This window comes from Dunckerocampus dactyliophorus, chromosome 16, assembly GCF_027744805.1.
Source record: "Dunckerocampus dactyliophorus isolate RoL2022-P2 chromosome 16, RoL_Ddac_1.1, whole genome shotgun sequence".
Lineage (NCBI taxonomy): Eukaryota > Metazoa > Chordata > Actinopteri > Syngnathiformes > Syngnathidae > Dunckerocampus > Dunckerocampus dactyliophorus.
In genome coordinates, this window is record NC_072834.1 from 17,394,623 (window position 1) to 17,418,322 (window position 23,700).

Genomic DNA, 23,700 nt, shown 5'->3' on the forward strand with positions numbered 1-23,700 from the left:
TAGGACACAATATTCTGTGTGTCTTGAAAGATCAAAATCGTCTAAAATGGCCGGTTTTATATAAATTCGTATGTCACAAATTTATAAATTTGTGACATACTGTATATATACAGTATATATATATATATATATATATATATATATATATATATATATATATATATATATATATATAATGTATACCCCTTGAATGCACCAGTTATCTTGAAGGAGTAGGAATGTCCTGGAGGTAAAAAGAGTGTCAGATAGAGTGATGAGTCTGAAGCTAGAAACCGAAGGTGTGATGGTCAATGTTGTTAGTGGGTATGCTCCACAGGTAGGATGTGAGCTGGAGGAGGAGGAGAAATTCTGGTTGGACTTGGATGAAGTGATGCAGAGCATACATAGAAGAGAGACAGTTGTCATTGGTGCAGATTTCAATGGACATGTTGGTGCAGGAAACAGAGGTGATGAGGAGGCCATGGGCAGGTTTGGTATCCAGGAGAGGAATGCAGATGGACAGATGGTGGTTGACTTTGCAAAAAGGATGGAAATGGCTATAGTGAATACTTTCTTCCTGAAGCGGCAGGAACATAGGGTGACCTATAAGAGTGGAGGTAGGAGCACACAGGTAGACTACATCTTGTGTAGACGGTGTCATCTGAAGGAGATCAGTGACTGTAAAGTAGTGCTAGGCAATAGTGTAGCCAAACAGCATAGGATGGTGGTGTGTAGGATGACTCTGGTGGTGAGGAAGATGAAGACAGAGCAGAGGACGAAATGGTGGAAGCTGAAAAAGGAAGAGTGTTGCATGACTTTTAGGAAGGAGTTAAGACCGGCTCTGAGTGGTCAGGAGGTGCTTCCGGATGACTGGACAACTACAGCTAATGTGATCAGGGAGACAGGCAGGAGAGTACTTGGTGTGGCATCTGGAAGGAAAGTAGACAAGGAGACTTGGTGGTGGAATGAGGAGGTACAGGAGTGTATACAGAGAAAGAGGTTAGCTAAGAAGAAGTCCACTGAGAGGATTGAGGAGGGTGGACAGGAGTACAGGGAGATGCAGCGTAAGGTGAAAGTAGAGGTAGCAAAGGCCAAACAAGAGGCTTATGATGGCTTGTATGCTAGGTTGGATAGTAAGGAGGGAGAGACTGATCTATAAAGGTTGGCAAGACAGAGAGACAGAGATGGGAACGATGTGCAGCAGGTTAAGGTGATTAAGGAAAGGGATGGAAGTCTATTGACAAGTGCCAGTAGTGTGATGGGAAGATGGAAAGAATACTTTGAAGAGCTGATGAACGTGGAAAATGAGAGAGAACAAAGACTAGAAGAGGTGACTTTTGTGGACCAGGAAGTAGCAAAGATTAGTCAGGATGAAGTGCGGAGGGCATTGAAGAGGATGAAGAGTAAAAAGGCCGTCGGTCCTGATGATATACCTGTAAAGGTTTGGAAGTGTCTAGGAGAGGTGGCTGTAGAGTTTCTGACTGAGTTGTTCAACAGGATCTTAGATAATGAAAAGATGGCTGAGGAATGGAGGAGAAGTGTGCTGGTGCCCATTTTTAAGAACAAGGGAGATGTGCAGAACTGTGGCAACTACGGAGGAATAAAGCTGATGAGCCATACAGTGAAGTTATGGGAAAGAGTAGTTGAAGCTAGACTAAGGGCAGAAGTATGGTTTCATGCCAAAAAACGAGTACTACAGAGGCAGTATTTGCTTTGAGGATGTTGATAGAGAAGTACAGAGAAGGCCAGACGGAGCTGCCTTGTGTTTTTGTAGATGTGGAGAAAGCTTATGACAGGGTGCCCAGAGAGGAACTGTGGAATTGTATGAGGAAGTCTGGAGTGGCAGAGAAGTATGTTAGAGCGGTGCAGGACATGTATGAGGACTGTAAGACTGTGGTGAGGTGTGCTGTAGGTGTGACAGAGGAGTTCAAGGTGGAGGTGGGACTGCATCAGGGATCAGCTCTGAGCCCCTTCTTGTTCGCTATGGTGATGGACAGACTGACAGACGAGGTTAGACAGGAATCTCCATGGACTATGATGTTTGCAGATGACATTGTGATCTGCAGTGAGAGCAGGGAACAGGTGGAGGAGAAGCTAGAGAGGTGGAGGTTTGTCCTGGAAAGGAGAGGAATGAAGGTTAGCCGCAGTAAGACAGCGTACATGTGTGTGAATGAGAGGGACCCAAGTGGAAGAGTGAGCTTACAGGGAGAAGAGATCAAGAACGTGGAGGATTTTAAGTACTTAGGGTCAACAGTCCAGAGCAATGCAGAGTGTGGAAAAGAGGTGAAGAAGCGTTTACAGGCAGGATGGTACGGGTGGAGAAAGTGTCAGGTGTGATAGAAGAGTTTCAGCTAAAATGAAAGGTGTACAAAACTGGGGTGAGACCAGCGATGTTGTTTGGTCTAGAGACAGTGTCAATGAGGAAAAGACAGGAGACAGAGCTGCAGGTAGCAGAGATGAAGATGCTGAGGTTCTCTCTGGGAGTGACCAGGAAGGATAGGATCAGGAATGAGTACATCAGAGGGACAGCACATGTTAGAGGCTTTGGAGATAAAGTCAAAGAGGCCAGACTGAGATGGTTTGGACATGTCCAGAGGAGAGATAGGGAATATATGGAAGGATGCTGAGTTTGGAACTGCCAGGCAGGAGGCCTAGAGGAAGACCAAAGAGGAGGTTTATGGATGTAGTGAAAGAGGACATGAAGGTAGTTGGTGTGAGAGAAGAGGATGCAGAAGACAGGGTTAGATGGAGGCAACTGATTCGCTGTGGCGGCCCCTGAAGGGAAAAGCCGAAAGGAGAAGACCCCTTGAATGCACCATAGCTGTGTGTGCCTCAAGTAAAATTACATACCACAAATACAGTATTTTCCCCGTTCTCCTTTCACCTCATCTCCTTTCACCAAACTGATGCTGTGTGTGAATGCATCAAGGGGAGTTTTGATGACATGTCCATGTTGAGTTAATTTATGCTAGCACACTGTCACCCACACATCGATGTGGAAATCTTCAGAATCGCACTAAAATTATTCATTTTGTGCTTTTAATTTGATGGTGTAAACTACTTTTCTGAGACCGTTATTTTGTTCAGTGCAGTCAGGCCGGATGAATGCACAGCTCGTTTATTGAAAAGGCTGGAAGTGTGTTGTTGGTTTTGGTGTCTCCTCCCAAGTTCATGGCTGTCGTCCCTCATGTTGATGCATGTTCTCCACATGGGTTATTGCTGCCTGTCACCCAAAGTCAGTTGGGATAGGCTCCAGCTCAGCAATCTCCTGTAAAATGTGTTCCTTCCGTTTTAACCACGTATTGATACAGACGGCCTTTTGGACAATGACTATTGTTTATAAGAATGTTTGTACTCAAGACATTGTATTTATTTTCCAATTCGCTCCTCCCACCGCATTCCTGCCTCCAGTGCCAGACAAGAGTTCTCGCTGCCCTGTTGCTCACTTCGTTTGCACTACTGGAAATTACTTTGGAAAGCTACATAACAGTTTTAGAAGTAAAATTAGACCTCAACTCTGTAAATGAAACCTGCGTAAGAAATATTCTGTCAGGACGGTTTTAATTGTCTTTAGTTACACTTTTGAAAAACACAACAGTTAAAAAACAGTTCACAAATGCCATAAATCAAACAAGAACTGACCATTAAAAGAACACCAAAACCAACTACAGTTTCATATGCAGTACATACCAGATATACAAACGTGGTGGGCTACACTTATGGTGTGTTCTGTGCACACCATACATGTAAACATGTTTCATTTGCCCTGTGAAATGCATTATTAACAGCTAAACAATCAAGTTACACATTACACAAAAAAAGGTAATTAAAAATGACGCTGGCTAGGTCAACATCACAGCATAGTCATCAGGAACCAGTATGTACAACTAGCGTCTAATAGTCCCTTGTTGCTTTTTCACATATTGTATCAAAACACATTGAAAACATTCATCTGTGCAGGTGGACTGAAGCACGAAAAACAATGCACTAGACCACTTCCCAACTGGTGGCTCTCTGCAGTAATGACCCAATGTCCATGAATGCACTTCATGTTCTTGTCTTTTGCCAACAGTCCCTATCAATATCAAATATCTTGTATACTTAACAAGTTTGAGTTGTAAAAATCAATTGGGTCGCCGCTTGTCATTGAGGGATGATGGGGGGTCCCGCAGCCAAACCAGTTGAAAACCACTGCACTAGACATCATGAAATAGCTGCTAACTGTACACTTTAATAAAACTAAAAGCAGGGACCACACAACACGTGAAGCCGGCAAACTTTCATAGGAAATGTAAAGTTGTAAAAAAAAAAATCATTATATTGTCATATATAAACGTTAAGACTAAGTAAATGTGCAGTGTAAAAAAAGTCAGCTGGATACAGAATGAACACAATGGAACCTCCAAAGTTGAACACAATCCTTCAGTGACACTTGTCTACAATTTTTTTTCACAAGAATCAATTGCAATTCAAATAATCTGTCCCAGGGTCAAAACTGTCAGCATCATAAAACCTTCATTAGCTGTGCAACTGTCATGCATGTGTGACAGTCTGCAGCATCTGTATTTCCATGAAGAGCGCGGGACCAAATGATATGCGGTGGTTGCTCAGTTTTCGTTATTAATCGCTTCCAAAATGATGAAAAACGAAACCTACGAAAACCAAGGTTATTTTTTTTCCCATAGGATAGTTCCAGACACACTGAAATATGAACAAAAAATGCTACATAATTTTATAGACAATTATGGGTTTACATGTAGAAAATGCAAGATAATTATAAATGGCCATCTGATGGAACTTATCGTTGATGCAGACTTACCGTACATCCAGGTGAAATGGAACTTATTGTTTCTCACCGTCTTTATCAAATTGCTGGCACTTGCCACTTTCCTTGGCCCCATGGTGGGTTGTTTAGAAGCCACAATCAATCAATAAATTGCACACATTGGGCTTTGTTTGGGCACTCAATTTCACGTAATGATACAATGCAGGTCAAATGGACTAGTTTGTTGAGACAGTTTACGAAAAACGGAGGCAAAATTTTGGTGAAAAGGTTCAACAACAATTGGGGTGTACGAAAACCGAGGTTTGACTGTCGGGATTGGTGTACTACAGCATGCTAGCAGTGCACTCTGCTCATTTCATGTTTAAGTATGTTCCATTCTGACTGTCATTGTTGACGAGCGGTTGAGTTAGCCATATTGTACTGAGCAGCCCAGACACACCTTTCCAATGTCCAATTCCTGTTCTATGGTTATCACATTTTCCTCTTTGCCATCACTGGTGGTGGCTTCTGTGGTGGGCATTAAAAAAATCCTATTTAAAATGCAAAATACACTATTGTGAAGGTAAATCATTTTCCTGCTCACGGGGCTCAAGTCTTGCATGACATCACAAGTTTTTCTGTTTCTTTTTCCAGACCAGTTCAGTTGTATTACAAATTGTACAACTTCTAGGCTTGTCAAATTTGGAGGTTCCACTGTTGGCTAAATTCTGACTTGCTGATTTGTTATGTGGACTACATAGCACAGATTCTTCCTTGGCACCACCAGCTCAGGCGTTTTGTCATCCATCATCCTGTCTTCTGACATGCTTCCACATCAGAGTTGGCCATCATTTTTTTCTATTTGTTGTCCTGCTGGAACGTTTCTACCCTCGTCTAATATGAGATCTGGCAACGACAATCATGTTCTCTCAAAGAAGTTGGTGTCTTCCTTACAGCACAGCCCCCAGAAGGTGGTGAGTACAATGTATTCTTGTGTTTTTACATCCATTCAAATTGGATGGGAACTTGATATTTAATGCAGAATGAAATCCGGTGCAAGAGCTGCCTTTACAAAGATAATAATGCTATATTAAGTACTGTAGGTATCAAAACAATGTTTATTATTGTGGTTGTAGTTTGCAGCATTGTTATCTTGATGAATGCAACATCTCTGTGCTTAATTTCTTGTGTTACATTCATTTGTGCAGGTGTACCTAATAAATCGGTTAATTAAAATTCAAAAGCACCTGCATCATCTTAAACAGCATTTTCATTATCAGACGTACAAAAGTGACAAAGTGTGAACACACAAGCTAAACTACTTGGTACAACTAAATGATGCTGACAAGTGTGAGTCATGATACCATCCAAGGGCGCTGCCCACAGTGCTGGGCCTCATGAAAAAAGCATTGTAACTACGGGGGGATCACACTCCTCAGCCTCCTGGGAAAGTCTATTCCAGAGTGCTGGAGAGAAGAGTACGACTAGTACGTGGAACACTGGACCAGTTTTACACCCTTGCAAGGGAACTGGAGGGTGTCTGGCGATTTTCCTATCCAGTCCATATAGACTTGGAAAAGGTATTCATCTCTGTCCTTTGCCGTGTCCTGTTAGGGTTCGTGGGATTTGAGTTGGGGGTTTCAAGATCAATTTTCAAAATCTTAACGAAACATTACATTACATTATATTAAATTTACATCAAATGAGCGCACCTTTCACTGCTCAGTGATGTAAGCTTCGAAAAAAAGAATCCTGACGTTCGTGACAAGGCACATCTAACATCACTTGACAGGTGGCGACTTGCTTCGGCAAGCAATACAAGCACTTTTCTTACTGGGAGAAAAAGCATCTAATTTGCATTTGCAAAGACACCAAATGCTGGGTGTACCCTTACCAGACACTTCTTTAGGTACATGTAGGACCAATATAAGAGCTGTATCAGTATTCTAATAATGCTCATATTAATTAACATTACATGTATTTTTGTGGCTGCAGTTTGAGTGGGGTAGAATTCCACTGCATCTTACTGAGATATTTTATTCAGCTCTTTAAATTGAACGGGTGTACTTGATAAAGTGTCTGGTGAGCGTGAAAACACGTTTTCCAACTGCAGGTAGGTGCGATGATGATTTACAGATTGTGTTTGTTTGTTTGTGTGTGTGTGTGTGTGTGTGTGTGTGTGTGTGTTTGCGCTTTCACAGAAGAATTTCAGCTCAGGCAAGAAAAAAGACGAACTTGGGCAGTTGTGGAAAAAAAAAAGTCAATTATGTCAATTAATATTAAAACTCAAAAAAGGAGATATCACGATTGAGGCTGGGAACTAAACAATTTAGGAAAACTGTACAAGGAACAAAAAACAACAAAAAAAAAGAAAGGAGTCGTTTTACTCGTGAAACATGATGGGTTTGGCCAAACCTGCCAGCATCTTTGGTACGTGCACTGAGACGATCTCTCCAATCATCTCTGGGAAGCTCACCTTGCTGTGGAACGACTGAGCTTGGACAAACAAGTCGAATGTGAACTGATGCAGCTTCTTTATGGTCTGGAACAAAAGAGAAAATGTTCTCATTTCCACATCATATCATAGGAGCATGACCTCTAAAGTTCTAAAATGTTGACTGGTATGAGAGGAAACGGGCACAAAAATGGGGTATCATGGGGTATCTGCTCATACCGGTATGGTTTTTTCTGCAGAGAATGATATCTGTGCGTGAGTGATGACATCCTCCACACAGCAGTATGTCCAAGGTGTGGAATTATTTCCCAAGTTTGGCATTTGGCAGAGGTGGGACAAGGTCACTGTTTTCTGCAGGTCTCAAGTAAATCTCAAGTCTTTCATCCCCAAGTCTCGAGTCAAGTCTCAAGTAAAGAAGTGCAAGTCCAAGCGAAGTATGAAGTCATAAGTTTGAAATTTTGAAGTCGTTACAAGTCATAAGCACTGTTAAGTGTTTCCTAAACAAAATGCCATGACCTCGTAATTACAGAAAGCCACACCCTCGTTGTTTGCTCTTAAACCTGATTGGACATCAATAGATGCATTCAATGAGGCAGATTCTGTGGGAAAATTGGCGTCTTGCTTGAAATGACATAACGCCGGAGTTAAGTCCAGAGGCATTGATGTTAAAACTCCAAGTCGAGTTTCAAGTCTTTGACGATATTGTCAAGTCAAATACAAAGTCATCAAAATTGTGACCAGTCCACACCTCTTAGCATTTGAATTGTAAATATGAAATTAGCAGTGGATGCACTGCAGCAGCTCATCTCACCATCTGGAGGGAGTCCAGCAGTCGGGTGAGTTCGTAGAACCTCTGAGAACAATTGGCTGTAATACGATAATTCACCACACGGCTGAGTTCGTTGATGTAGGTGAGGCGCAGCTCGTCAAAGCACTTCTGGCTCTTCAGACCCTCCACGGGAACTGAAGCAAACAGGTTGTTAGTTTTGGGATGTTTTTGTCATTCATTCCCCACCTAAAGGGGTGGAGAGTTTTTGTAAACTTCCCATGGGAAGTTTTGCAGGGAAATTTGGGGAAAAAAAAGTCAATTTTCCTTGCTTACTATATGGGCTGACTGGACATGCAGGCTTATTTTACTAAATTATGTAAGTACAAAGGAGTGTTACGGCCACAGTAAAAAGAAAGATATATATTGGAGAATTGAGATAAATTTATGTCAAAAATTACATAGAAACATGAATGTTTCCTTCACACAGGAAATTACGATACAGGGATAGGGATGTGGGCCCCCCTGTTTTACACTTAAGACAGTTGTGCATCGACGTAAACCGCTTGTTTTACAATAATTGTCATTAATTATATAATACAGTTGATATTGGTTGTATAAAATGTCCCATTTTATGAACTAAACAACAAGGCTAGGCGTGCTCCGATCAATCGGCCACCGATCAAAATCGGCCAATTTCCGTGAAAAAGCATGTACCATATGCCGATGAATGCCCTTCAACGCCGATCACAAAAGCCCCATGTGGCTTGTACTATTGCAGCATGCAACTTGTAGCGAGCGTCTCCCTCTCACTTTCCCTCACACTACGCAGGCGTGCCAAAGCCAAAACAATCATGGCTGCCTTGTGGGACTTACCTGTCATTTGTGAGGGTGATATAAATTTGACACCCTGCAAAACATGCCACGAAAAATATCTCACCACGGTGACACAAAAGATTTTAGCTTGGTGCTGCATTTGGGAGGGCGTGTGAGTTTTCGAGGCTCGCAATGTGATCCTCGGTCGGGCAGCAGCTAAGGTGGCCCAACGCTAGACACTCGCCCGTGTGTGCGTGGCAGTCTGAGGTCTAAGGCGGATAGCCTGAAAAGTGGTTGGATTTGTCGGACTGGATGGCCTGCTTTCGTTGGCGGTGGAGGACACCGGGTTTGCCGACTGGGGTCCTGCTGAAGAGCCATCAAGTTGTGTGTTCTTGCATCCAAAGTCTCCTTAAAGAATGAGTCTCATCCTCTAAGTTTCACCAGTGTTACCAGTCAAATAGAAAGTCATATGTTTTTGTCTAAATTAAGTGATATTACGGTTCCCTTTTTCATATCATATAGCCAATAGTAAATTTAAAAATGTATACTTAATCTATTTGATCGGTACTGGTATCGGCCGATTTCACTCATGGATGATTGGTATCGGAATCTGCAGCATAAATCCCAGATCGGTGTATCCCTATTGTCAACATGACCCAAGGTTTTTTCAGGTCTGCTAAATTTAGACAAGATATTAAGTAAAAACATAATTTTCATGGCCTCAATACTTGCATAAGCAGATTTGCAAGCTTTAAAATGACTTTTCTAACATTTATTTGTAAACAGAACATTAATAGTCATCCCATGCAGGCTTCCCTCTATCACGGTTTTTTAAAATAATTGACAAATAATTGCTGTTTTATGGTTGACTGTGGCCTGATTAATAAAAAAAATACATTTTAAGCTAATTTTAAATATTTTTGGCCCAAATTAAACATTTAAATAAACTAAAATAGAAATGTAACTCATTCAGAAAACATCAAAAAACGTTGCGATGTTTTGTATTCTACTCTTGTCACAATGTTTGATGAGACAATGGCCACCGCAGGAAGTACTGTACACAACAAGGGACTCTCCCAATGCTAACATGTGTGAGAAAGGTTTCCTAATTCATAAATTGAATATTTTCATAGTTAAGAGCCTAAAAACCTGTTCACAACCTTCTAAATATGGGTTTTAACATTATTAAAGCAAATAACATGCCTATAGTCAACATTACATATTACCCAATATAGTAGACATAATGACAGAAAATAAGCAATTTAAGACATAAATAAGACTAGTACTTGTGTGTGTGTTGCTGTGAATGTGTTCCGGTGTTGGACAGGAAGTGACGCGGGGGTTCTGATTTGAGTTTTAGCTTGGCACGGGTTACGTCTCCAACCGTAGCCCGTTTAGGGATTATTGTGCCTGTTGTGAGATCATCACAACCTGCAATGTGTGTCTCACCTAACATTTCAGCAACCTGACTGAGTAGTGACCAGTACACTACATATCATCACAACGTCTTTGAATGCGTCTTCTGAATGCCTTCAACCACAGAATGCCTTCAACCACACAACAGCATGATTTATCAATTTGTATTTTTTTTGTATATACTTTTTTTGAAAAACCCGTGGTAGAGTGAAGCCGCAAAATTCGAAGCACGAAGTGGCAAGGGATGGCTGTATGTGTTTTTGATTTATAGACTAACTGTGTTTTTTTATGTTGTTAAGTAAGCCTTATTTTCAAAGTTTTCTTTTTTGGTTGGCTGGCTGTCCAGCAACGTACAGTCATGGGTTCGGAGTACAGCACACCTAGTGCAGGAAAGAAACAACAAAATTTCTATTAAATGTGGATGTTTTTACCAAGGTTATGCTGGTTTATCTTTTAAAACTCCCTTTAAATTGTCATGTAATACATCTGTGTTAATTTCCATGCAGAGCTTTTGCAACCCGCCATGGATTCATGTGAAAACTTACGAATGCTGAAGAGGAGCAGGGCCTTCATGCAGAGGAACTCCTCCTGCGTTATCTGCAATGACTCAAACTCCTGCGACAGCTGCTTCATGCGAATGCAGTGCTCGTACATGGTGGAGATGTGCATCCGATGCCTGCGTACGTTAAGAAGGTCACAGGGTGAGCGGTGCGATCACGGCAATAATCAAATCACAACAAGGAGAATAAATTGCTTTACATGCTGGACATTTTGTTCTGTGGCAAGCTGCAGGGAAGTGAGGTCAGAGGTTAAAGTCAATGTATTAGAGTTGTAATTTCTTTCTAACAATATTCGGTCAGGAAAGTCTAAAATTGGGTCTTTCCTGTTCAGATTTTTCTGAACAAGAGTGGGAGAGCCAGAGTTGGCCCCAGATATGAACTCATTTCACTTTTGTCCTGTTTTATTAATGTGGAAAGATCAGGCTTCTAATATATCTTGTGAAACCAAGGCCAAGATCTTATTTCATCAGTTGTGAATGGAAAAGGAGGATGGCGATGAAGCCATGAACCTTTTCCATCATTCAGCACAAAGTCAACAGGCCAAATGTATCAGTACACTTATCACTACATTTATTGGTCAGGGGTGTGTTTTTATACAACTTCTGCATAATCAAACTACATATATATATATATATATATACATATACATATACATATATATACTGTATATATATATACTGTATATATATATATACACATATACATATACATATGTATATATACATATGTATATATACATATATACATATATATGTATATATATACACGTGTATATATATATATATACATATATATACATACAGTATATACATATGTGTATATATTTACATATATGTACATATATGTACATATATACACATACATACATATATACATACATACATACAGACCCTTTCCAAAAAATTAGAATGTCATGGAAAAGTTGTTTAATTTCCATAATTCCATTCAAAAAGTTAAACTTTCATAGATTATAGATTCAGGGCCCACAATTTAAACGATTTCAAGAGGAGATCCCCCAGCACACCATCCGTAGTCTCATTAGGAGCATGCCCCGACGTTGTCAGGCATGCGTACAAGCACGTGGGGGCCACACAAACTACTGAAAATCATTTTGAGTTGCTACAATGACATTTTGGCAAAATGGACCAGTCTGCTACATCATTTTTTCACTTTCATTTTGGGGGTGTCTTTGATTTCCCCCCTCTATAGGGTGATCATTTTCATTTATCAAATAATGTGGCATCATTTTGTTACTAATACATCACCCACTTATTATCAGGAAAGATATTCAAGATCATTTTTCCCCAAGTTTAGATCTGATGTGTTTTTGAAGTGTTCCTCTAATTTTTTTGAGCAGTATATATATACACACACATACAGACCCTTTCCAAAAAATTTGAATGTCATGGAAAATTGTTTAATTTCCATAATTCCATTCAAAAAGTTAAACTTTCATAGATTATAGATTCAGGGCCCACAATTTAAACGATTTCAAGTATTTATTTGTTTATTTTTACATAATTTCGGCTTCCAGCTCATTAAACCCACAAAAACAGGAATTCCAAAAATTAGAATACTGTTAAGAAATCAGCCCAAATTTTGCAGGGCATGAATGTTTTAAACTGAGTGTCACACACTAATCATCTACTAAAGTCAAATCACCTGCACAGGCTTCCCCAGGTGTCATTAAATTGCTTCAGTTTGGTTCAATTGTCTCAGTTGGGTTCAATATGGGGAAGACTGCAGACATGACAACTGGCCAGAAGACCATCATTGATACCCTCCATAGGATGGGTAAGCCACAAAAGCTCATAGCTAAGGAGGCTGGTTGTTCACAGAGTGCTGTGTCCAAGCATATCAATGGAAAGTCTAGAGGAAGGGCAAAATGTGGCAGGAGAAGATGCACCAGCAAAAGAGATGACCGTGGGCTTCAGCGGATTATCAAACAGGGAAGATTCAAGAATATGGCAGAGATCCAGAAAGAGTGGAATGAGGCGGGAGTCACAGCTTCAAAAACCACCACATTCAGACGCATCCGGGAGATGGGCTACAACTGTCGGATTCCTCGGGTCAAGCCACTTGGGCCAAGGAGAAGAAGGACTGGACTGTTGGCCAGTGGTCCAAGGTCCTCTTTTCCGATGAAAGTAAAGTGTGCCTTTCATTTGGGAATCAAGGTTCAAGGGTTTGGAGGAAGACGGGTGAGGAACAGAACCCAAGCTGCCTGAGGTCCAGTGTGAAATATCCACAGTCCGTCATGATTTGGGGTGCAATGTCTGGTGCAGGTGTTGGTAAACTCTGCTTTCTTAAATCCAAGGTCACCGCAACAGTCTACCAGAATGTTTTAGAGGACTTGATGATTCCTTCTGCCGAGGATCTGTATGGAGATGCAGATTTCATCTTCCAGCAGGACCTGGCCCCTGCCCATACCGCCAGAAGCACCAAAACCTGGTTTGATGCCCATGCCATCACAGTGCTTGACTGGCCAGCCAACTCACCGGACCTAAACCCCATTGAGAATCTATGGGGTATTCTCAAGAGGAAAATGAGGGGCACCAGACCCAACAACAAAGAAGAGCTGACAGCAAGCATCAAGGAAATCTGGGCTTCCATAACTCCCAGGCAATGCCACAGGCTGATTGCTTCAATGCCACGTCGCATCGAGGCAGTGATTAAGGCAAAGGGATTCCCAACCAAGTATTGAAGATTGACATATCGTTTTGAAAGTACCATATTTTGATTGATTTGATGTGATCCTAATTTCTGTCTTTTTTTTCCTGCAAAAACTGAGAAGTAAATGGTGATTTCTTCACAGTATTCTAATTTTCTGAATTCCTGTTTTCGTGGGTTTTATGAGCTGGACGCCCAAATTACGTAAAAATAAACAAATAAACACTTGAAATCGTTTAAATTGTGGGCCCTGAATCTATAATCGATGAAAGTGTAACTTTTTGAATGGAATTATGGAAATTAAACAACTTTTCCATGACATTCTAATCTTTTGGAAAGGGTCTGTATATACACACACACAGATATACACATATATATATATATATATATATACACATATATATATACATGATACAGAGCATACCGGTCGCTTCTTGTTACGGAATACTTTCTATACGCTTCTGCCTTGGAGACGACAGTCATGGGAAAAATTATTAGACCACCTTGTTTCTTCAATTTCTTGTGAATTTTAACGGTAAACAGCGCTAGGAGTTTAATTTCAGAGCTAATGTCTTTTCTTGATAATAACCAACATCAATAGCTATGGCATTGTACCAGTGCCGAACGATTGCTCAATGACTACAAGGGAAGCTGGACTTTCTCTTTAAATTTGATAAAAAATAATTGGTCAAACATCCACCGTTAGAAGTAAAAAGCACTAGAAATTGCTTAATTTCAGGAGTGTGTTGAGCATTAAGCTGCTGTCGTATGAGTTTGCCCCCTGATGCGATGTCTCTTCCCTTTGCAGTAGCACAGACGCTATGGTAAATCTCCATGGAAGCTCGAGCTTCAGCTTATGGAAGCTCACAGCGAGAGCATAAGACCCTGATTGGATAAACCAGCAAAAACTTTCAAGGGAAGCTGAGCTTCACTGGGGGTCTATGGAGCGGGGCAGTCCTTGATTTTGACAGACAGCAGTATAAAGAGTGAATGGAGGGTTAGACGTAGACTCAGCAGTCAGAACCGGAGTCAATTATTTCACAGCAATTCAATTCTTCAGCTATTTTCTCACTTTGTAAGTAAACTACCTAATCCCAGCCTTATTGAGTTTTGTTCCTTCGTTGATTCATTAAATCAGGGCTCCCCAACCACCAGTTCGGCCCCGCCCACAGGCGGGTCCCGGGCTGCAGAAAACCTTTAGGCGCAATCATAAAAACAATATACTTAAAAAATGTATTTGTAAATAACTACATCAAATTTTATGTAAATGCATATCAATTTTGGAAATATGGGCCATTATTTTATTTCTCAAAATAATATCCCAAAGTTTTTGCAAGTTTATGTTGTGTTGCGACCCGTCCCACTTTGTTCGACAGTCGTTTAACTCACCATTGTGCGTGTGCTAACTTCCTCCCTCGCTGCACAAATAGACTACTATACTGTATTTTTACCATTTTCCTTTCGCCTCATATTTGGTCCCAAATGCTTATACATAAGAATACATAAATACATAAGAATAAGATGTAAATAATTGAGTGCTAATTTGCATATTTGTTCTGTGGACAACTTCAAGTTAATTCATGCTAGCACACTGCCTTTTACCATACACATCAAACGACATATAATCTCTCTGAAAAACAAACTCCAGGCTTGTACTCATGGATGGTGGGTCTGTATTCATTTTATTAATTTAATTTGATAATGTTCCTGTCTTAGATTTACACAATACATAAGAAATAACAAACCTGATCCCTATCATGGTCCGCCGGAGATTTATGGGAACACAAGCCGGTCCGTGGGTCCAAAAAGGTTGGGGCTCACTACATGAAATCATATCACTGTTGTGGGAGGAATAGCTTGCTAGCTAGCCCAGCCATCATGACAGCCGAAAGCGTTGCTAAATTCATTAAATGTATGTCAGACCCCATTGAGCTTCCCATGTTTCAAAAAGTAGCAGCTGCTACTGCATTGTACTGCCAAAAAATACATCTTGTTCAAACAAATATGCTTTGTTGTACCAGATATTAAAATGAACAAGAAACAAGGTTGGTCTGTTTTCCATGACTGTGCGTGTCTGTAAGTAATGTGCAAGTATGTGATTCCTGTGTGGATTGTGGTATTTTAGACAGCAGTGTTGTTTAATCAGGACACTAATTAGGTCTAGCTTGGGGATTGTAACTGCTGTGTCAGCTACTGACTAAATACACACACATGATTTTAACTATTTTAGGAATACAAAAATGAAGTTCTGGTGTTAAAATACAGCTGTTTGATACATTTCTACACACCGGGATGTGTCCACATGTTATGTATTAAAAGTGTCTTCTTCAAGAACATTCTGACATTTATTAAACAGCTAAGTTTTTATTGTATCCATATACTTAAAATTATTTATTTCAGCTTCTTTCGCTTTATTTTGTGTACTACAATTACTTTGTCGTCTACTCAGGTGAATTTGATCTGTTAGGTGCCATGATACTCCTTAAAAAAGATTATTATGGAGCTATCATCAGGTCTGATGATAGCTCCATAATAAATACTGCTAAAAACGACTTATAGTTGAAAAATACGGTACTTTTAGATGTGAAAGTTTGATGGCACTGTTGAGAAAGTAGCCACTAAGAGGCTGCCGTTCTAATTCTTCTCATTTTTCAGATCTGGTCCCCCTTTGATAGCTCTTTTTTCATGTGCAGCCCCATCTCTTAGTAACAATTAGAGTACAGCTGAAAAACGTATCCCAAAATCTCCGGCGTGACCGTGATAAGGTGAGGCGAGGCAAAGCTGGAGTGCGCCTCCACTTTGCTTTCCATTAAAAAGCTCAACAATTATTCAATCACTGCTGAATTCGGCATCTCATTACAATGGCTTGTACCGGCGTTTTTGCCCCTCTCAAAGGACAGCCTTGGCTTGGCAGGAGACTGTAAGCAGCCAAGTGACAGGGAGCACTTCAGTCCATTAACACTTACCGCTCACATTTCTTTCAAATAGCTCAAATTACCCACCTTCTCTGAATTACACAGACACCACCAGCCTCCAAATTGGAGCTGGTAATCCAACACACCTTGAAGAACAACTCAGTAATCTGTCTTCTATCCAGATACAGAACTTAGGGCAGCACTTTACTCCACATCTGCGTATAAAAGACCCTAAAATGATTCTAAAATGTAGTTTTAACAACTTTGTAACTGTTTAAGTGGGGACTAAGATAATCACGGAAAATGGGTGGAAATGGATTTTGAGATGCCAGATAATTTTAAATATCATTCAAATGTACTAATAAATGTACTTTAATATGGTGACTTGGGATGCAGCCTCAGCAAATGAGATACTTGTGAAAAACATTTGGTTTTGATGTTTTTAACTGATGACAATAAACAATTGTGTCAAAGGATGCATTTCTTATAGTTACACCAGGATTGCCCAACTTTTTCTGACAGGGGCCACACTCAAAAAAATGCAAGGATGTGGGGATGCTCTTATTTTTTTAAGTAATTATATTTAAATGTAATTTAATTATTTTAATACATTATTTCACAATATACAATATTATTTTTATGTTTTAAATATGCTAAGTAATTAAATATACTCAAATGATTATTGTGTGATATTTAGTCAAAATATTCAATATTTTCAATGTGGCCCTTATCGTCCTTCATAATGTTTCATGTGTAACTGTATGAATATAATATTCCCGGGGTCCAATAAACATCGAGCTGCAAGCCGCACTTTGGACACCCCTGAGTTACACTGCACCTGGCACCTAATTTATGTCCATAAATGGAAACTTGTTTTTAAGTGGCAAAGATGACAAAAAACACACATTAGCATAAAGTAAAAGCTAAAACTGTTTAAATTTCCCAATTTTAATTTCTGCAGTACCTTTGCGAGCTTTGCTGTTTGGAATATTGTCGCTACCTGCCAGCCTGAAGCGCATCTATACACTCCATTTGTCAAACACTTTGCTGCTGCTTTGCATAATTGTAGCGCGGTGTCACGTTCAAGAACAATACAAATCGGAAAAAGAGGAAGGGGAAAGAAAAGCAGACTAATGGACCTCTTGTATTTATCAGGTGAGCGTTTGGCTTAAGTAGACCACACAGATGCTATGGAGCTTTGCAACAGCTACATTTTACATTAAATAATACTATTTGATATTATTTAGCACCTATCATAAATAAGCTTTGTTTTTTTTTCCTGGAGGGACAGCTCACCTTCACACACTCCAGCGCACCCTGTAGCCCTACAGTGTTTCCAGCGTTCAATCTATCCAAACGCTCACGCAGCTGTTTGTGTTTCGTTATTCATTTACTGCACCCTCGCTTAAACCTTTTGGGTCAAAAGTGAGCCAGCTGGCAATCAGGTAATACTAGATTATTTAGATTGATTAGAAATATTTATGTAGAAAACAGTTATTTTATATTTTTTTATTATTATATTTTAGATGTATTTTATATATTTTGTATTATTATTATTATTATTAAGAAACTCTGTCGATTTCATTACAAAATACTTTCTACATACAGTCATTGAAAAAAATATTAGACAACCCTTGTTTCTTGTTAATTTTAATGCCTGATAAAACTAACGGTACCTTTTGGACAAATATAACAATGACAACAAAAATAGCTCATAAGAGTGAATTTTTTCATGTAAGAACTTAAGTGATTTTGCTTATTATCAAGAAAACCATGGAAGTTGCCAGATATCAGCTCTCAAATTCAACTCTGTCAATTATATTTGTCCAAACAAATGTACCTTTACTTGTACCAGCCATTAAAATGGATCAATAAACTGAAGAAACAAGGGTGGTCTAACATTTTTTTCCATGACTGTGTGTATGAGTACAATTTTAGTTATCGGAAGCATTAATATTCCTCACACCTCACTGTGGTTGTGTGTGATGAGTAATATCCCGATCTGAATCAGTTTCACTCAGCAGAGCCATCAGAGTTTGTAGGATGAGAACTAATGTTCCCCACTGTAATCTCATGGTAACAAAAGGACAAGTAACCGCTGATGAAAAGCTCGCAACCATTCCTACTTTCTGACAAATGGATATGGATTTGGTATGATTCTGCACACGCAGGAAAGCAGTGAGTGTAAAAAGATGGAGGTAAAGAAACTGGTGTCATATATCAGCAGATTAGTCAATGGAATTTGAGAAGTTCCGAGAATTACGTACTCGTTGAAGACGAGATCGGGCGCGAAGTACAGCATCCTGCCGTTGACAGTCTTATACGATCGCCAAGCCAAGGCGAACACCATCACGCCCATCCACGAATGTTGGATGACAGTCATTTGGTCATCCACATGGAGATTCCTAAAACCTACACACAGTTATAACATTTACACTAATATACACTATATCCTCTTTAAATTTATGGGATGAGTGAGTGACCTTGTTGGACTCACTGGAATAATAACAATTGTGTCAACATTCCCCACTATAAAATACCCTATGGTATTCCTCAAGGATCAATGTTAGGACCACTGTTAGTTGTGCTGGTGATGTACCGTTTGATCGCAAGGAAAGAGCAAAACCATTTCTCGATCCATTTCTCGATCCAAACAACTCAAAACTAATACATTAATTTCTTCCAGGCTAGAATCGAGATTGCTGCCAATGTGGTATATCAAAAATAATCATTAATTAGTTACAGCTTGTTCAAACAATCATGTAAAAGCATTTGCATCAGTTTTCATACCTTTTTAGAAATTATCTAACTTGTTTCTAAAGCACTTCACCTTCTTGCATCACCTGGATTGTTGCCTGAAACTTTTGGAACATTGATGACGCTCCCGGTCCACTGGCACGAGTCTCTTGGATTTTCTAATTAGCTCATGAACGCAGCTGAAAAGACTTCAACTACAGTAGTCTTACCTGGTAGTCGTTTAGCCCACTTGACCACATGGACCAGTTGTCTCTCCCCAAGCTCGTTGAGGCTGGTGAGCAGAGTGTCCGCTGAGTCTGGCTGGCCGTAATCGTGGCCCGCGTTCACCACCTCAGGCTCAATGGACTCCAGCATATTAAGGAGGACCATGTGGGAGTTAAAGTTCAGGCTCAATTTCTGGGAGGCATCTTGAATAACCTCAGGTGAATCCTTAACAGGACGATCCTCTTTGGGGTTTTTTGGTTGTCCAGTCTTCTTTAGTTTACGTGCTGTAAATGCAAAAACAAATGCTGTGTCAATAATAATCTGTCTTTTCATGTTGCCACAGTGCAGTGCTACTCAAATAGTGGGGCAGGCCAAAAATACAAAGTCAAGTAGTGATGACATCAGAGACGGGTGACAGAGCTGACTTTCGGTTCCTTTTTCCAAGCTGATAACGACGTTTTGTGATTAAAAATACATTAAGAACACGGTTGAACTCATCAGTCAAAATACACGCTATATTGTTTACTAACAGCAAAATGTATGCAAACCAAGGAAAAATCTTTGAATTTAACCAAAAAACATGCTAACCGTGGTGTACGCTAACTGCGGTTATTTGTTTACACCCCCGATTGAACTCTTAGGACCAATTGAAAAATTGCTAAAATTTGCATTTTGCACAATTGGATCTTAATGAGGTTTTAAGTAGAGCTACAATATGCAAACACAAGAAGGGGGAGTGAGACAAAAAACATTTGGAGCTTGTAATTTAAACAAAACAAGAAAAACCTGAAATAGGTTGTTTATCACCTGATCAAAAGTTTAGGACCATCGCTCAAAGAATAACAAAAAACTCTCCAAACTCTCCAAACAAAACAAAAATGTTTCTCAGTAGGACTCAGTAACGAGTAGCTCCACCGTTCTTGTTAATCACTTCAAAAATAGCTTTGGGCATGCTTGATGCGAGTGTTTCCAGGAGGCTAGTGGGAACATTGCTCCAAGTGGGGAAGATGGCTTCATGAAGGTCATCAACTGTCTGGAACTGATGGCCATTTTTATAAACTTCCCTTGCCATCCATCCCCAAATGTTCTCTATGGGATTTAAATGAGGGGAACATGCAAGATGGTCCATAAGAGAGATGTTATTCTCCCTGAAGAAGTCCTTGGTCAAGCGAGCATTGTGAACTGCAGCATTGTCCTGTTGAAAAACCCAGCTGTTACCACACAGACGAGGACCCTCAGTCTTGAGGGATGCCCACTGCAACATCTGCACGTAAGCAGTCGCCGTTTGACGACCCTGCACCACCTGAAGCTCCAGTGTTTCCCTGAATGAAAAAGCACCTCAGATCATGATAGACCCTCCTCCACTGTGCCGGGTAGAAAACATCTCAGGTGGGATCTCCTTGTCATGCCAGTAACGTTGGAAGCCATCTGGACCGTCAAGGTTACATTTTTTCTAATCAGAGAATAACTTTTTTCCACCTTTCAATGTCCCATGTTTGATGCTCCCTGGCAAAGTCAGTTTTGTGGTGTTGAAGGAGACAAAGTCTTTGAATTAGTTTTTTGTTTTTTAAACCCTTTTCCCGCGATGCCGTCTGATGGTTATTGCGCTGTAGTCGGCACCACTAAGGGACTTAATTTGGGTGGAAGACCGCCCTGTGTCTTCATTGTGAGCAGTCCAAGGTGTAGTCTGCCTTTTGCATAGCTAAACGAGATAAGCTGACCGCTGTTCTGAGAATTCAAGTCATTTTACTTTTTAAATCGTCCATTTGAAAAATGCCCCATGCAGCCACTGTGGGTAAAAAAAAAAAAAAACTAAACAAAAAAATAACAATTTTAGCCAACAATACCAAGACTAATCTTCTAATAGCTTCGCTATTGAGTCATATTGAACAGATGAGTCTCATCTGATGGAAAGATCTGTGGTCATCATGATGGCTTGATGGAGATATGCTTTTTTTTTTCTTTGCCTCTTTTTCAATTCTGTCCTACCTCTAAGATTTTGCAGCGTTGCAAAGACATCCTTGAAGGACACAACTGAGTAAATCACGGCCATTTGCATTACATTTGGGCTTCTTTCTCCACTAAAAAGCAGAGTGGAATTGGGAGGAAAAAAGTGCACACTCATTTTCAGCGGCGACACAGCTGCAAAAATCTTCCCTTGCTGACCGGAGGCAGCTGCTACATATGACAACCTGCACTTAGAAACCAAATTGGTACAGGCTTTGATGTAGCTGGCTTGAAGTAAGTGGCGGTTATTAGATGCTACTAAATGTTACATTCATCTCTTAACTTTTTAGGTTTAAGACCACCAGTACATTCAAGTCTTAAGTAAGCCATATTGACTACTGTACAGTATATGCATTTAAGATGTCTACCATATTTACTCAAATAGTGGCCATAGTTGCATTTGTTTATTCAACTGCAGACGGTGCAAAGCGTTTATTTAAGAAGAGGCTGTAGCGCAACTCCAGAGAGGTGCCAGCCTTTTTGTTTATAAGCCTTAAGTAAATTTCAAGTCTTTAATCCCAGTAAAGTAAGTAAAGTAAATTAAGACATGCAAGTCCAAGTCAAGTTTCAGGTCAAGACAAGACAGGTCGAGTCAAGTCCAAAGTCATAGGCTTGAAATTTTCGAGTTCTTACAAACCATAAGCACTGTTAATTGTTTACCAAATAAAATACCATGAAAATGCAAATTAAATTCCACCATCCCGGCATTAATCACTGCCACACTCCAGCAGTCTGGCGCTCGCCGAAGTATAAGCCACACCCTCGTTGTTTGTTCTTAAAACCTGATTGGACGTTAATAGATGCATTCAAGGCAGATTCTGTGGGAAGAATTGGTCTTGCTGTAAATTACATAACAATCATGTTAGTTGGAATACTTTGAATGGGGACAAATTTTTACTCAAAACACTGAAGTATTTTCAGGTCATTAAAGTCAGAGTCAAGGCCCAAGTCACTGATATTAAAGTACAAGTTGAGTTGCAAGTAGGGATGCACCAATCAGGGTTTTATGCTGCCAATTCTGATACCGATCACATGGATTAACTGTACTTGGGCTTGTCACAAAAATCGATAAATCGATTAATCGAATGCTAAAATAAAAAAACAAGTTGATAAGTTGGCCTGCTTCGATAAACTGACATGTGCATGCATGTGTCTGTTTTCCTCGTCTCTCTACCACACAGGCTTGGATGACAAGAGGGTTCACTCTGCATCTGTCTGTGTGCTTTGGTGCTGCAGTGGAAAGAAAGAGGAGAGTGAACCCTCTTTTTCTTCAGCCTTTTTGTCCCTGTACGTGGAGGCGGGGCTACGAGTGAGTGCTAGCTAGCAGCAAGTTAACCTCGTGAGCCAGAATATGTTAACATTAAGGGACATGCAATGGTAAGGCAAATGCTGCAGCCCCAGTGTGGGAATATTTCGGTTTTAAAGAGAATGAACAAGGTGATCACATGAACACCGACGAACCGATATGTCAATTTGTTCGAAAGCAGTGACAAGGAAGACGAGGAATACAACAGGTGCCGACAGTCAACGCTGACTGAGGCGTTTGGTCGGCAAAATAAACAAAATAAACAGTGTCGCTTGCTACATTGAAAAACCAACATTTCAGGAAATGTTAGAAATGTTTGACAGACAGTACGAAATGCCTGGCAGAACGTACATGTACATGTCACAAGCAGCAATTCCTGAAGTGTATAACCAAGTGAAAGAAGACATGTTGAAAGACATCAGAAACATTGCATTTTACTCCACTACCACCAGATACCTGTATGTGGCCAGCTCAAATATGACCGCCTACATTAGTTTAACAATACACTACATAACTGTGTATGTGTGTGTGTGTGTGGTTTTTATTGGAGTGGTTTTTTTTCTTAACAGAGACATGGTCTATTTTTTAGTGTTTTTGGTTATGATTGTGATTTTTATTTAAGTGTGATTTTTCTAAGAGAAAGAAGTGTAAAGAAAGATGCAAGATAAGTCATATACCAATCAAACAGGCTGGCATCGATTGGCGTAGCCTGTGTGAAGCTGTCAAACTGAAACCACTGAGGTTTCACAGACCAGTGTTGATTGCGGAAATACGGGACAAAGTGCGTTCCTTGTCGGCTCAATACGGGTGTTGGGAATGCTATGTGACACAGCACACATGCACATTCATGTCATGTTTGTATTGCCATGACATGAGATGCCATGTTGCCGCCGCACGGCGATCGTTTTTTGTGATCGGCATTTATCGGCTGCCGATAACATGTTGTTGTTTTTTACGGAAATCGTCCGATACTAAAATCGGTGGCCAATCCATCGGAGCATCCCTTCTTGCAAGTCAAGTCTAATCCAAAGTCATCAAAATTGCGTAACTTGAGTCCACACCTCTGTTTATCACCAATTAAGCACAA

The 23,700-nt window shown here is 40.2% G+C and overlaps 2 protein-coding genes across 11 annotated transcripts in view; one reads left to right on the forward strand and one right to left on the reverse strand.

Moving 5' to 3' along the window:
* The window catches only part of LOC129169150 (oligophrenin-1-like), a 39,560-nt gene extending 39,125 nt beyond the window's left edge, over positions 1-435 (forward strand). For all 10 annotated transcript variants that reach the window (XM_054755262.1, XM_054755264.1, XM_054755260.1 and 7 more), the window contains one exon: positions 301-435. The gene's annotated coding sequence lies outside the window, so the exon portion shown is untranslated. The remainder of the gene's footprint in view (positions 1-300) is intronic.
* Positions 200-23,700, reverse strand: part of LOC129169148 (androgen receptor-like) — a 40,344-nt gene continuing 16,843 nt past the window's right edge. Inside the window, exons 4-8 of the mRNA XM_054755255.1 lie at positions 19,306-19,584; positions 18,607-18,751; positions 10,743-10,873; positions 8,011-8,162; positions 200-7,286 (exon numbers count right to left, since the gene is read on the reverse strand). Coding sequence (XP_054611230.1) covers positions 7,128-7,286; positions 8,011-8,162; positions 10,743-10,873; positions 18,607-18,751; positions 19,306-19,584 — 866 coding nt within the window. The 3' untranslated portion in view covers positions 200-7,127. The remainder of the gene's footprint in view (positions 7,287-8,010; positions 8,163-10,742; positions 10,874-18,606; positions 18,752-19,305; positions 19,585-23,700) is intronic.